Here is a 15,988-nt window from a genome sequence, read left to right as displayed (position 1 = left end):
GTGGCAGTGTACAAGGTATTATTGGAAGTGCACATTAAGTCCTTCAGGCACGCCTTGCAGTCCAGTCTACCTCGGTGTAATCCCAGCGTCAGCGAGTGACATGTTGCTCTTTTGTCCATCGAAGTTGAAGAGCTGTCAACGTGTTTATTGTCCAAGCTGTAGTAGTTCGACATTTCATCAATTTTACTTAAAGATTTGTCAGATCAACCCACATACTGTATATATTCAGACTTGCCTGCACCCTTAATCACTGAGCGGTTCTGGTGACGATAAGTCAGTAGTTGCAGATGGCGAAGGACGATACATTGGAGGCGAGCTGAGTAGGAAAGTGTATGGCGGGAGCAGTCTGTGGAACGTGGCTCATAGCAGAAATAAAATCAACAAAAACCTAGCAAAGGTGGAAAAATAGAGCAAAAAGGCATACTGAATCAAGAAAACGGTAAAATGTTGATACTAATAACTAATGAAAACACAAAGATATGTCTTTTAATATGTATATTTTTCTGTTTTTTTATTTTAATTTTTTATTGTAAATAGACAACAGACTAACAGTGAGCTCTATTCTTATTGTAATTATTATATATCATAATAGTAGTTTATTTGCTCTCAAAATGTTAACATCTTTGAGCGTCAATTTGTGGCATACTAAACATTTCAAAATGCACCTCCATCCATCCATTTTCTATGCCGCTTATCCTCATTAGGGTCTGACTGGGTGCAAGAGGCAGGGTACACCCTGGACTGGTCGCCAGCCAATTGCAGGGCACACTCACATTCATACCTGTGGACAATTTAGAGTCACCAATTAACCTAACATGCATGTTTTTGGAATGTGGGAGAAAACCCACGCACGGGGAGAACATGCAAACTCCACACAGAGATGTCCAACGCAGATTCGAACCCAGGTCTTCCCGATCTCCTGACTGTGAGGCCAACATGCTAACCACTAGGCCGCCGTGCGGCCTCAAAACGCACCTTCATTTAAAAAAAAATTCAAGCCACCAAGTCTCCACATTCCAAAATTCCCACTTTTCCTGTAATTCCACATTCCGGCCCCAAAACTTCCATTGTAATGAGTGGACTTTCTCAAATCATTGAAACCATTCCAGCATTAAAAAAAATTCAGGCCAACAATTTCCTACGTCTCAAAACTTCCCACTTTTCCATCCTAAAAATTCCCTTTTGATTGTGAGAATTCTTCCTCCTTGAGCATTTTTCAACTGATTCTAACCATTCCAACGCAAAACAAAACAATCAGCTCGTTCAAGCACATTTTGCCTATCTATTTTCCACATTCCACAAATTCTCTGGTTTCGTGGAATTCGACATATTCCAGCCCGAAAATTCCCTTCAAAATCAATGCAATTAACCCATAATTCTTAGCACATTCAAAACATTCCAGTGTTAAAAAAAAATCCCATATTGCAAAATTCGCGGCCCCAAAATTTCCATTGTAATGAAAGGAATTTTCATACATTTCTGAAACCATACAAGCATAAAAAGAAATTCAGGCCAACCATTTCCCACATTTTGGAAATTCCCACTTTTCCTGGAATTGCGCGTTTCTCGTACAGCGTTTCAGTTTGGTTTCAGCAAACGCAATTTCTACCGAATTTGCCTTCTCGGCTTGATTTAATGAAATCCAACACTAACATTCTGCCTTCACCAAGATGATGCTTTTCGATGGACACTGTCAGAGATAGTTATTGTTATTACGTGTAACAGCTTATCATTGTGGTTGTGCAGCAGTTGAGATGGGGTGTTTTCTTTCATTTCCCTGACGACAGCTTTCACACGAGAGCACGTGTTAAACTCGTGCCATGGAGGGCGGAGACACTGCAGGTTTTCTCTCCAACCAGTTTCTCCAGCAGGTGATTTTAATTGATGAGCGCCTTCCCTCAAATTGAAGGAGGTGATGATCATTAGTGACCGGCTGGAAAGAAAACCTGCAGTGTCTCCGCCCTCAATGGCACAAGTTTGACACCCCTGCACTAGAGGATGTGTGTACCTACTGTATTACAGTCTTTGCAGAGGTGCAGAGCAGGCGGACTGTTTGATGTATTAGATGTCAATGAGCTTTTGTACCTAATGTTGTGGTCTGAGAGGGTTTCAGTTCAACTTTTGAAATTGAGCATCAAATCTGTTCATGCTTTTCAGCTCACGGGCCCAAACTCGACAGCAAACAGCATCATGGCTTCTTTCCAGCAGCAGCAGACGCCTGCAACATCACAACAAGGTTAATAATCACTTTTCTTTTGTTTGTAAAATTAAAACGTTACCTTGCGGATCAGATATTTTTTTTCTTCCCCCGGCAGATGTTGAAGTTTCCACTCCACCAAAGATGAGAAGCAGTGTCAAGTGGAAGCTCGCCATTTATAACTAGATTTTTTTACATTTATTTAAACATGTAAAGAACAATGAAAAATGTGTAATAATAAAAATCATAATTATTCCTTATAATTTCATGGTAGGAAAAAAATATTTTATCTCCATCAAATGATATTTATTTCTCACATTTAGTCGAGTCATTTGAAGGACGTTGGACACACATTGATGCAAACAAGAAGACATGAGTACTGACCTTCACTGAAACTCATAATAGTCCATAAACATTCTGGATTTGGAAGATGTTTAGCACAGTGAGTAGAAGCTGCCGTCGCTAAACATCAAATTCTCTTGGCCCGTTTAGCAGACGCAGCTCCGGCGCGCTGCCGACTTATGGCCTTGCCCGCGAGGCGGAGCTTGCGGAGACGCAGCTGACGCAGACGCAGCTGCAGATCTTTGGGAAGTTTGCCTCCTTTTTCCAAAATCTCCTTGATGCGCTGTTTGGGCATCTTGGTGAGGCGGAAGTCGCAGATGGTGGGGAAGTAGTCGTACATGACCTGGCAGGTGCGGGACGACGGAAGGTAGCCCTCGGCGCTCGCCGTCACCTTGTACTCGCCGGGATTGAGTAGGCGCCAGTAGTCGCCGTCAGTTGCTGAGCAGGATAGGAGACAAAGATGTCACAGAGAATAGAGACAGCCATAATCAACGATTGCATTGTGCTGATTGGGAGTGCACTACTAGATGCTACCAGCAGAGGTGCTGTTGATGATTGACAGTACCTGATCTGATGTGATGGTCGATGTCGTCCACTTTAATGATGGCATCTGCGATCCCAGCGTCCGTATCCTTGTCACGGACAATGCCTTTGATTCCACGGTGCACCTAAAAACAAATCCCAGTTTTTATATCTTAAAAAACGCACACACACATCGTGTCTTCTCTTTTGGAAGACCACACTGGCCAATCAAGCTTGAGCACCTGCTCCATGTAGACCAGCAGAGACTCGCGGTTGTTCTCCCACTCGACAGGAAGCTCGCTGGAATGGGGGAACTTGTCGCAGGACAACTCCACCGTCACCTCGAAGCAGTTTGTGTGCAGGTAGCTGAAATCATTCATGCCTGACAGCACGCACACACGCACACACACACACACACACACACACACACACACACACATCACTGTGGGGAACGGCTGGTGTGTGACTGGCTAAGACACGATAGTGGTTCATGTAGTGGTTTGTGAGAAAAGACGAGGGCTGATCTTAGCTCAGGGAGCTGCTAAGCTCAGTATGAGGGAGGTCATACGCAAATTAGCCGGACTGTGACATCACAAGCTTGCTTGGAGACACATTGTGTGACATGGGTAGCGGCTAAAAAGTACTCTGTTGGACGGTCACTGAAATGTTCCAAACCAAAATGCCATCTGCTAGGTTGAACATGTAGGTTATTTTTATATTCTGCTATATTCACCAGCATAGATTATACCAAAAGCTTCTAAAATATACTTTTCAAGAGCTTTTACTTTTAAAGTGTGTGTAAAAGCAATTAAAAATCACTTTTCCACAGTAAGTCCTCAAACAAGAGCTAAAAAATGGCAATGGAAGTGTTTGTATTGGACGCTGAAGACGTTGGGTGCATGGCGGGAGACACACACATTCTTACTTCCGGGTACGTTGTGCCAGGCGGCTCCGTTGATGATGTTGTTGTACCTGAGGAAGTCCTTGTTGTGGCACGGCCTGCGGTCAGGGTTGGACATGACCTGCACAGGCACATCATTGGAGCTTCATAGTTGTATCTTCCAAAAGAGTTTGTTCCCTTTTACTGTTTGGAAACAAGCCTGGACATTCTTGGACATGGAAAATGTACTTGGAGTGCAGTAATACTCCTAAGGCGTGACTGGATGAGGAAGACGAGGAGTCACCTGGTTGGTGCTGGCGTAGGCGGTGGCCAGCCAGCGAAAGAAGCTTTCGTCAGCGGTAGGCGTGTGCTCGCGAGGTGCCCAGTCGCGGGTCATGTCAAACGGATACGTGACCACCAGCTCTCCCCCGTGCAGGCTGGCACTGAGAACGAATGGGATGTTCTGCATCCAGTTGATGACGGCTCGGGTCTCTGACGCCACCTAGTGACCAAGGATGATGTTAGTCCTCAGTCGGACTTTCAAGTACTAGAGAAACCTCAAGATAACCTTAACATACAAAGGCGTCCTCTGAGGCATACTGCTCGGGGATAGGGAAGTAGTGGTTGATGAGTTTAGACCGGTCCGTCTCCAGCTCGATGGCGGTCCACATGACGGAGTTGAGGTCGGCGAAGTTGTGGTTCATGTCGATGCCTTCGTAGCTGTAACGACCCAGAGTCCACCCGGACAGCTCCGAGCCCTGCAGGAACCAGGAAGTTCTACTGCGGTTCTCATGACACAGACAATTGTTGGAGGACGATGGCGCCGGATACCTTCTTGAAGGCCATCTCATACCCGTCGGGGTTCATGGAGGGCAGAAGATGGATGCGGGTCTCTTGCACCAGGCGCACGATGCGCTGGTTGCCCCTCTTGTACTCTCGGCACATGTACTGCATGAGGTTGAGAAGAAGCTCGCGGCCCAGAACCTCGTTCCCGTGCATCCCGGCCACATAGCGGAACTCGGGTTCTCCTGTGGAGGCATGGACATGTAGATGTCAATGCATCATGAGCCCAAGAACCGAAGAACCTCAACGCATGCAAGCAATCATCTCTCAACGTGTTTTTATTTCATGTAACGGTTAGATAGAACTTTTGGAGAAGAAACATACCACTACTGCGACTACTACTAATAATAACAACAACATCATCATCATTTATACCAGTGGTGTCCAAAGTGCGGCCCCGGGGCCATTTATGGTCCACAGTCCGTTTCTTGTTGGCCCAGCAAATCTTATTCCAAAAATAAAATTAAACATTGCCTGCTCTAGAACATTACAAATAATTGGCTATTAGGGTCACAATTTAAAAACTAGATATGAAAATACTTACGAGGTGTTATGACACTTGCGGCGACACCCTTGATTATTTTATTTATATCAAATAAATGTACAAAATTATTGAATTCTAAAACAGACATTTATATTCTGCGTTTAAAAAACGCACAAACTACTAAATATAATATAAAAAAATTATATAATAATACAAAAAAATCTATAATAATAATAGTGTATATACTGTATAATAAATATAATATAACATTAAAATAATAAAGAAATTGTTTAACATGAAACATGGGCAAAAAATTTGGTTCAGTGCTGATTTTTTTGGCCTGTTACGGTCTGCTTGCATTAGAAGCCAAAAAGGGAAACAGACCCACCAGATCCAGTAGCTGCCGCTTTTACTTTGTCATTTACATTACTGCCACCTACAGGACTGGAGTGGAACAATATCGCACACCGTGCCGTGTCATTCACCCACAGTCTAATCAGTGTAGCCCAAACTGTGGCTGCAAATGTTCTACTCGCAAATACTAGCATCCGCGTGTCACATGATCAGTCGTCAGTTTGTCTTATTAACTGTTTTCGAGATGGCTTCCTGTTTGGCCTCCGAACAAGAGCTGAGAAATGTCACACATACTCCTGAAAAGTGTTTATGAGGACACATTCCAGCTCCCCCCCCCGATGTGTCGTCTTGCGTCTCGGCAAACATCATATGGAATTCCAATCCACGTGGAAGTGTTGGCGCTAAATCTAACGCATGCCAAGAGTGACATTCCAGAATAATCCTAATCGCTCGGAATAAAGAAGTCTTTCAATTTGCCGCCTTTGGGAGTTGTGTGGACGTCTTGTTTCGTTCATTTAGAAAAGCAGCATTTAACGCACGCTGCCTTCATCGCCAAGGTGGGAAATCCTTCCCGCCCGCTCTGCCGTGGGGGCGGAGCCAAGGAGGCCAAAGAAAACATTTGTCAAGAGTAAACGGAGAGGAGATGGACTTGCACACAGGGACGGCCTGTTTGGAGACGAGAGGGACGCAGAGACGCTCGCGCTGAGATTCCCCATAACACAAAGTGTCTTCTGTCCTTCATCTCATCATCATCATCAAGATGCTCACACTTCATCATGGGCGTCACAGTGAACCCTTGGTGGACAATCACACATAATACAAGGAGCCTTGTGGTTCGCTATTCTTGTCCAGATAAAAAGAAAGAAAGAAATAATAAGATACTTGGTGTGAACCTATTATCGTATATTTTAGTATTTTGGTCAATAGTAGTATTTTTGACTGCACAGTAAAGAACAGATGCATAGTAAGAACCTGATTGGGCTCTGGGCGATTACGTGACATAACTTCAATATTGCATACTACAATGCCATCTTCTGGGTTGTACATGTGCTGTATGTTATGTTTATCCTCTGCTATTTTTAACACCTTTTATTTCACCAAAAGCTTCTAAAATATACTTTTAAAGAGTTGGTGTGACATAACTCAAATAGTCAACACCAAAAAGGCCATCTGCTAGCTTGCATATGTACTGTATGTTGTTTTTGTACTCTATTTTTAACACCTTAGAATTAGCCAAAAGCTTCCAAAATATACTTTTAAGGAGTTTGTGTGACTCAACTCAAATATTCCATGCTAAAGTGCCGTCTGCTGGGTTGAACACGTTATTTTTATAGTGTGTTATTTTTTTAACCTGCTTAGATTTCACCAAAAGCTTCTAAAATATATTTTGAAAGAGTACTTGTGGCCCAACTCAAATATTCCAAACCAATATGTTGTCTGCTGGGTTGAACATACAGGATATTTTTATATTCTGCTTTTTTTTTTTTTTTTTTTTTTTTTTACCAAAAGCTTCAAAAATATACTTTTAAAGAGTCTGTGTGACTCAACTCAAATATTCCATGCTAAAGTGCCGTCTGCTGGATTGAACATGTTATTTTTATAGTATGTTATTTTTTTAACCTGCTTAATTTCACCAAAAGCTTCTAAAATATATTTTTAAAGAGTACTTGTGGCCCAACTCAAATATTCCAAACCAATATGTTGTCTGCTTGGTTGAACACACAGGATATTTTTATATTCTGCTTTTTTTTGTTTTGTTTTTTTTTTACCAAAAGCTTCAAAAATATACTTTTAAAGAGCTCTTGTAACCTATTATGTGACGTGACTCAAATATTCCACCCTAAAATGCCATCTGTCAAGTTGAACACATCGTTTATTTTTATATTCTGCTACATTGATCATTTTAGGTTGCACAGAAAGCTTCTAAACAATACTTTTGAAGAGCTTGTAATATAGTACATGATCTAACTCAAATATTCCAGCCTAAAATGCCATCTGCTGGGGTGAATTTGTAGCTCATTTTTACATTCTGCTGTATTGACAAGCTTCGATTTCACCAAAAGCTTCTAAAATATCCCTCTAAAGAGCTCCTGTGACATAATATGTAACGTAACTCAAATATTCCTCACCCAGCTCGTGTTTTCCCGGGTTATCCGAGATCTCCATGACAACCAGCTTGAGGCCCGTGTAGCTTTTCCCGATGCTGTAGATGCGAGTAATGTCGGGACAAGCCTCGTTCACCGATTTCATCAACTGTAAAGATCAAGCAGGGGTCACTGTCACATCATTTTCCTTCACCAGCATTTGGTTGCTTTTCAATCCCAATGGGGTTCAGCTCTGAGATTTAATCACCAGATTAAAATGGTTTCAGTTTCATGAAGCAAGCGAGTGGAATGTGGATGCTTGTTTTCTGACGCCGACATCCCATGATGTTTAGGTTTTTTGGGGGGAGGGTCAGACAGGAAGTGGCCCATGTTGGACATCTTTAGTCTCACCTTCCTCATGTCTTTGTAGTTGTGGTGTCTGAAGTCCAGTTTGTCCCTGGTGGGTTCTGCCTGCCAGGCGTACATGACGTTTGGATCTAGAAGACAACAAGACTGTGTGTCAAAGTGTGGAGGTCCCCTGGCCCCCTCCGCTCACCCGTCGGCCCCACCTCCGGTACCTGGAAGCGTGCATCCCAGCACCTCCGCCCTCAGACAGATGTTCCCCTGCGTCCCGTTCTGGTACCACGTCTGAGGGTTGATGCGGATGTAGCGTGCCACTGTGGACCCCGCCGCGAAGAGAGCCAGGACCGGTGTCTCCGCATCCTGGTTGCCTTCAAAGACCTGCGTTGGGCACACAGAGATCCGTTGGCGTACGAGTAAACGAGGAGGCGGCGGGAGGTGCGCGGCGAAACTTACCGCCTCTTCCGTCCCGTTCATGCAAGGTGTCCACACTAGCGAGTCGTTACTGAACTGCACCTTGTAGGAGTGGACCACGTCCCAACTGGATCAGAACCACATCAGCTCCATTAGCATGCACTAATATCCCACCTTTGACTTCTACTACCACTAACATTTAAGCAAATAGATCAAATCCATAGTATTCTTTCTGCAACACGGAATAGTCCCAAAAGTGGTGACGGGAATACAGACGGAATGCACTCACATAACCGCTGATCCCAGCTACTCCACCGGAAATCATGTCCCCACCAAAAATCAGTAGTGGGGAGGAAAAAAACGATGGGTTTCTTGCACAAACTTTTATAAATTGTCTAAAAGTTGATGGGCTGACAAGGAGCATGCAACGAGTCATCTCATCTTTGACCTCTGATACCACCACCATCGAAATGAATCATCAAAATCAACAGTGTTCTTGCTCGTACACATAATCGTCAAAAACACTGGATCAGTTTCTTGGTCAATTTAGAGACTATCCCCAGCTTTGGAGAGACAGATCCTGGCTTCCATCAGCATCTTTCTATATGACGTCACTCAAAATCAATAGGGTTCTTTCTGAGACACATAATAGCGAAAAACACACTGGATCATTCAAAACCAACCAGTTTCTTGCTTCAATTTAGAGACATACACACAGCTTTAGGGAATTGGATCCGTCAGCAGCTTTCGATCTGATGTCACTAAAAATTAGGCTTGTCAAAATAACACATTTTCAATAATTGTCCTACAAATTATTGTCGATAAACGATATTATCGACAACATTTTTGAGACCATTTTTTCCATATGGGATAATAACAATGTAATGTGGCCAATAAAATGACTGACTTCGAGGGTTTTTTAATCGTTCGATCAATCCATTTGTCGATTGTCATGACAGGCATACTAAAAATCAATAGGGTTCATGCCATGGCACATGGCACGTCAGTTCCTTGCTTAATTCAGAGACATACACACAGCCTTGGAGAATTTGGTCACAGCTTTTTCAGCATCTTTCTACCGGACATCACCCAAAATCAATAGGGTTCTTGCTCGGACACATAATTGTATAAAACAGACCGGATCATTCAAAACCAATCAGTTCCTTGCTTCAGTTTAGAGACATACACACTGCTTTAGGGTTGGATCCTGGCTCCCCTCAGCATCTTTCAATCGGACAACACTCAAAATCAACAGGGTTCTCGCTATGACACATAATCGTGAAAAACACACTGGATTACTCAAAACCAATCAGCTGCTTCAATTTAGAAACATACACAGAGCTTTAGGGAGTTTGACCACAGCTCCTTCAGCATCTTTCTACTGGACGTCACCCAAAGTCAACAGGGTTCTTGATTGGACACAGAACTGTATAAAACACACCATATCATTGAAAACCAGTTTCTTGTTTCAATTTAGAGACACATACACAGTTTTGGGGATTTTGATCCGGGCTTCCTTCAGGAGCTTTCTAACTGACATCTCTCAAAATCAGTCGGGCTCTTGTGATGGCAGGAGAAGTTTGCACAGTGGAGGAGGCCATCTTTGAGCCATCTTGCTACCATGGAAACCTACAGAGTTCCCGCCCCAGCTGGCTTGAAGCAGAAACGTGGGACGCTGTGTACTGACCTCCAGATGGAGTTGCGCCCCTGCAGGATGACTCCGGTAAAGCGGGTCAAGCGCAGGGCGTCCACCTCCAGCCACTGCTTCCTGTCGCGGTCGTAGGCGCACCAGGCGCCGTCGTAGATGTCGCCGTCCTCAATGCCCGACTGCGGCATAGACGCACACACACGTTAAAAACGTGACGCCGCCACAGTGCGAGGGAATCCGCGCGCACCTCACCTGGATGTTGAGTCGTCCCCGGTGAGGGCCCAGACCTCGCCGCTTGTAGGACGAGGCCCTCAGCTGAGTGTCCTTCACTTTGAGTGACTCCAGACCCAGAGGAGGACATTCTGGTGGTCGCCATGGTACCGCAATAGGAGACACAAGGACACTATAAAGCACAAGTTGTTGTTTCTGTCTCTAACATCAGGATAGAGGTTTAGACTCTATATGGTGGGGGTGTCCAAAATTTTCCACCAAGGGACGCATACTCAAAAGGTGAAGAATGCTGGGTGGAAAATGGCCACTGGGCCGAATTTTGGACACCGCTACCCTACGGCAGGATCTCAAGCAGGCCCACCAAGGATGAAAATGTTGCCCACCAGACCAGTTTTTTATAACATGCATTGAGGCACAGGTAGCACCACAAATATTTGGACTACTGACAAACTATCCCGATATCCAGTCTTGGATTATCGACGCAATCTCAATCTCTTTTAATTATTAAAGAACAGCCGCTATAAACTTCTTCCATCGTTCCTCCTGAGTGAGTCGAGTCACCGTACATGTCATCTAGGGGGCGCTCCTCGCACGAGTGGCTTAAAATTGGGCCTATGTCACAGAAGAACAAAAAAAACAACGGCACTAATATGGCCGTGAAGTTAAATCATCGAGGATGAGATACTCGATAAGCGCAGTATCGTCGTCCCTCGTCAGTTTGCGCTTCGAATTTCACGGCTTCGCTCTATCACGTTTTTTTTTTGTTTATTTTTTTTTTATAAATACAGCGGTAACTTGGTTAACGTCCGTCTCGGTTAGCGGGGTTTTCGGTTAACAACCAAAATTTTCGCTAAAATTTTGCCTTGGCTTGTATTCGCCTGCTTGTTTAGCGTCCAAAACACCGGCCGGTTTGTTTACGCCATATTGAATCACACGCACAAGAAATTTAGCGATACTTGCACGTGATCACGCAACGCATTGTGGTCAGTGGCCGCCATTTTAGGACCGTTGTATCAGACTTGTAGAGAGATAAACGTCGTAACAAACACAGCGACCGCACAAAAGAGAAAGGCAAAGGACTGTACCGAGACAAGGGCGCAAGACCTCACAATCTTTCGGCTTAATGAGAAGGCCGTTGTCATTTCAGAGGTTTGTGAATGTGACAAGACTAAGTCATCGGCTGCGTGCACACACACACACACACACACACACACACACGCACACGCACACGCACACAAAACTAGGTAAAAGTGATGTTACATGTTCAGTTGTCCATTCATTATTTGTCATTTATAATTATTTTTGCATAATTTTCTGCATGTCAAACTATAATTATTGTCTATAAAATGTGTTTTGTGTCTGGAAAGGATTAATTGGATTTACATTTTCTTTGGGAAAATTTGCTTTGGTTAGAGTCCGTTCTGGTTTGAGTCGGACCTTCCGGAACAGATTAATGACATTAACCAAGGCACCACTGTTTATTAATTAATAAATCATCAATGTTTTGTGGTTGACTATGGCCTATTATTAGTAAAAAATGAACAACAACAAAAAAAACATGCACGTTAAGCAAATTGTACCTATTTTTCCATTCATAAAAATGGCTAAATGAACTAACATACAAATATAAGGTATTCAGAAAGGCACTGTGATGAGATGCAGTAATCTACACTGGTCACTAGGTGTCAGTAAGGTTACATTGATGAGGAAGTACTGTCTTAAAGTAAAAAAAAAAAAAAAAAAGGAACAGCAACAAGGAACTCTTCCAATGCTAACATGTGTGAGTCTATATTATGTCTTATGTATAGTATGTCTTATTTGATCTTATTATGTCTGCTATATTGGCTAATATTATAAATAAGGACTCCTACTTTGCGGAAATTCACTTATGGCCGAGTCTGGAATCGATTAACCGTGATAAACGAGGGATTACTGTATCACCATATTGAAATATTATTGTGATCATGAGCCGTGTATCGCGTATCGTATCATACGGTGAGGTTCCCTGAGATTCCCAGCCCTACTTTGGACACAATTTCAATGACATACTCTTAGAATTGTAATTGAATTTCAGGCATTTTATCGAGGAAAAGGCTTTTTGAGACGTCATCTGTACTTCTGTGAAGAAGGTGTCGGACGTTTCGCTCCTCATCCGAAGAGCTTCGTCAGCGAACTAATAAGTGCTGGTAGCTTAGGCCTTAAATACAGTAAGAGTGGGCGGAATTGGTGTGCCAACACCCTCCTCCTATTGGTTCGTTACACTAAGCCTGGGCGGAGTAGTGGTATAATCCTCTCCTGCTATTAGCACCTCCGATAAAAGGGAAGTGTCGCTCCCTGAATTGGGTATGAACGACTCTGATACTGGCTCGTTAGCATCTATTGTTCTGGTTCGGCCCTGGCTTCACCTCATTTGCAAGACTAAGAGCTGTGGGTTTTGGTCTCAGTAACCTGCTGAACACAGGGTCCAAATTAAACCTCAAACCACCATTCCGATTCAATGATGGGTTCTGTTGTTTGACAAAAATAGCTTCCTTTACTCCTCTTTCAAACCATCTGTTTTCTTTGGCCAAAATCTTTACATCGCTGTCCTGAAAAGAGTGATTGGTTGCTTTAAGGTGTAGATGTACTGCTGATTGAGGACCACTAGAATTGTCCCTGCGATGTTGAGCCTTTTTTGGAGCATTTGCTTGGTTTCCCCAATGTAGTGCTCTTTGCATTCCTCATCTTTACAGTGGATGGAATAGACCACATTGCTCTGTTTTTGGTTTGGAGCCTTGTCTTTAGGATGCACTAATTTTTGTCTCAGGGTATTTACTGGTTTGAAATAGGTAGGAATTTTGTGTTGCCATAAGATCCTCTGGAGTTTTTCGGAGACCCCCGCTACATAAGGGACTACCACTCCTCTCCTTTTTGCTTCTGTGGGCTTTTGGGTTTCTTTCCCTACTCTCTTCTTTTGACATTTGTTAAAAGCCCACCGCAGGTACCCACAGGTTGAGAGCGCTCTCTGGACATGTTGTGTCTCCTTTTTCTTTCCCTCAGCACTAGTTGGTATTTGTTCCGCTCTATGTTGGAGGGTCCTAATAACTCCTAGTTTATGTTGTAGTGGATGGTTTGATTCAAAAAGCAGGTATTGGTCAGTGTGTGTGGCCTTTCTAAAGACCTCTGTAAGTAGCTGTCTGTCCTCTCCTATAATTACCTTGCAGTCTAAGAAGGCTAGTTGGTTCTCTTTAGTGTCCTCGCGAGTAAATTTGATATTGGTGATGGACAACTCCTGTACGACTGAGAGCCTACACAGACGCTTCAGGCATTTTATGTTGAATATTACATTTCTCGGCATAAAATGGCTGAAATTCCTAAATATCGAGTAACTTATGCGTGTTGTATTTTAAAAGCTGTCCAAATTCTTGTGGAGCTGTACGGTGAAATGGCCTTTTCAATAATAAAGCAGCGTCATCTACCACTGAAAGAGGTTCCACAGGACAGCTAATGTGTTGTTAGCGTGAAGCAGAAGAAGAAGCCTCACAATGTTCACAATATGGACTAAAGTATTGGGACAGCAGCTATAGTGACCATGTTGCAGCTAGACCAGCTACCACCCAGTCTGGGAAGACTTTCTGCAAGACAGCTGGAGTGTGTCTGTGGGAATTTTGATAGGTTTCTTCCACACCAAACTCAGCCAAGCACGCTAACATCTTCCCCAAAGTGTTGCCGCAAAGACGGAAGCATTACTTGTGTCCGAGTACTTGAGTCCATATACTGTAGGAGTGTCCAAACTTTTCCCACCCAGGGCCGCATACTGAAAAATCACTTTGATATTTGTAGTTAATTTTGTAATTTTGTAAAAAAGCTTTAAAAACGACCGCAAATGGCCCCCGAGCCTCACTTTGGACACCCCTGATATGGTGTAAGAAGACAATGGAGAAGCAGCAGTGTCCATGTACAGTAGGTGTCACATGCACACCATCGACCTCAACAGCGAAGCTCCATCGAGTCGTCTTTAAAGTGTCCATACCGTGATGGACACACTGTACACGCTGAGGTTGGAGATGCCCCATACGTACGTGTCGCCGTCTCCTTGCCAACAGGCGGGCTAGCGCCGTTCCCGACGGTGGGTTTGGATTTCTTAGCCACCTTTGGCTTCCTGGTGACTTTTGGCTTCTTCAGGACACGTTTGGCCTTCTGGGCTACCCTAAGGCTCCTGACGGGCCTCCTCTCTACGAAGACGTACAGGGGACGTGACAAAACATACACTCAACACTGGCGCCAAACTTCAGGACGGCGAGCAGCTAAGTTTGCCTTTTCTTTGGCTTATCTTTGCAACACTTCTTCCAAAAGGAGGATCCGCAACACAGCAGTGGCGCTGGTGGCAGTGTTGGCTTACCTTCACACTCTCCTTCTGCAACTAAACAGCCTTTAATTGACTGATGATGAGCTTTTTTTCCCCACCAACAGGAAGGTGCTGTCATGTTTTATTGCCTGTTTACTTTTGCTGTCAAAGTGGGTGCCTTCCTGCGCCGCAAGCGCTTACAAATGACAAATAACTCAATGACAAAATCATTTTTTTCATCAAATAATTTTTTGTTCCGGACCGATTTACACCGTTTAAAGAATTGCATGTAGTGTTAAGACTGCACTTTTGACAGGAGTTCGTTTTTTTTGTCTGTTTTATGATAGCCACCGTTTGAAACTGGAACAGATAATGTCTATTTACGTGACTTCCTATTGGAAAAATATACAAACAAATCAGAGGTCACCCAGCGTCAAGGATCACATCACAACATATCATAGCAATCCTACAACAGTGTCTAGCATCATTCTAATGACTACCATCTTCAAGCGATGCTATGCCGTCACTGTCATCTTCTTGCAGGAAAAAATCTGAGATTTCAGAAGCGCTAAAGCAGATGGAAAAAAAGAGTAATAACTCTACTAATAACTTTAAGCAGGGCAACGCCAAAGTTAGAAGAAAACCGGCATGTCCTTCAATGTCAGTTGTTGGATTTCTGCATAGTTTGTTTAGACGGCAGTTAATGAAAGTGTGAAGATCATAAAGTGCCAACACACATTTGCTTGATGACGGTGAGGTGTTTTTCCTCCTCAAGCATCACTCAGTGCATCTGGTTTCCATTAAAGCCAGGGAAAATGTCCCTCTGCTTTTGGGCTAGAATGCAGAACCACAACACAACACAACACACGTTGAAGACACACACTTCAATCAGTCTATTACTGTGTGTTATATGATGAATATTAATAACACGGTGTCGAAACAATCAGGGCTGTGCAATCGAACACGAACAAAAATACATTTAAAATAACACATTAAATCATAATAACAAAATAAAAATTATCAATAATACATTTAAAAAAAACTAACTATACCTAACTGCAAAGGACCCTGTTCATCCTCGCTTGGAGCATCCTTGGACCGAGGTGGTGCACTTTTTTGAGAGCTTCTAGGAGCTTCGCTGGTGGACTTGTTGCCGTTGCCCGAATTTGTGAAGACTTCATCCGGTCGTGCGGTCGTGTCACCGGCGGCCCGGCTAGAGAAGAGCACCAGAGAAGCAGTAAATAGAAACAAAAAGCGAGTTAAGTGTACAGCGGACCCTGCCATGCTGACTTATTATACACA

The 15,988-nt window shown here is 43.5% G+C and overlaps 2 protein-coding genes across 5 annotated transcripts in view; one reads left to right on the top strand and one right to left on the bottom strand.

The window, feature by feature from the left end:
* elp1 (elongator acetyltransferase complex subunit 1) overlaps positions 1 to 2,557 on the top strand; it is a 25,884-nt gene extending 23,327 nt beyond the window's left edge. For 2 of the 3 annotated variants that reach the window (XM_054791850.1, XM_054791851.1), the window contains 2 exons: positions 2,158 to 2,236; positions 2,316 to 2,557. In XM_054791850.1, the coding sequence (XP_054647825.1) occupies positions 2,158 to 2,236; positions 2,316 to 2,383 (147 nt within the window). In that variant the 3' untranslated portion in view covers positions 2,384 to 2,557. The remainder of the gene's footprint in view (positions 1 to 2,157; positions 2,237 to 2,315) is intronic. The other variant, XM_054791849.1, reaches the window with a different exon arrangement.
* LOC129189782 (probable carboxypeptidase X1) lies at positions 2,392 to 15,988 on the bottom strand. 2 transcript variants are annotated; one of them, XM_054791857.1, is made up of 14 exons: positions 15,739 to 15,988; positions 10,381 to 10,490; positions 10,168 to 10,307; positions 8,523 to 8,607; positions 8,285 to 8,447; positions 8,118 to 8,203; positions 7,752 to 7,875; positions 4,773 to 4,969; positions 4,520 to 4,699; positions 4,246 to 4,443; positions 3,987 to 4,083; positions 3,304 to 3,443; positions 3,105 to 3,207; positions 2,392 to 2,977 (listed from the first exon to the last, which is right to left on the bottom strand). In XM_054791857.1, the coding sequence occupies exons 1-14, from the start codon at positions 15,968 to 15,970 to the stop codon at positions 2,667 to 2,669; spliced, it is 2,166 nt and encodes a 721-aa protein (XP_054647832.1). In that variant the 5' UTR covers positions 15,971 to 15,988; the 3' UTR covers positions 2,392 to 2,666. The 2 variants fall into 2 exon arrangements, with proteins under 2 accessions (XP_054647832.1, XP_054647833.1); XM_054791858.1 differs by having other exon boundaries at positions 15,744 to 15,988.

Source organism: Dunckerocampus dactyliophorus, chromosome 11, assembly GCF_027744805.1.
Source record: "Dunckerocampus dactyliophorus isolate RoL2022-P2 chromosome 11, RoL_Ddac_1.1, whole genome shotgun sequence".
Taxonomy (NCBI): domain Eukaryota; kingdom Metazoa; phylum Chordata; class Actinopteri; order Syngnathiformes; family Syngnathidae; genus Dunckerocampus; species Dunckerocampus dactyliophorus.
This window is presented reverse-complemented; position numbering and strand designations above follow the sequence as displayed.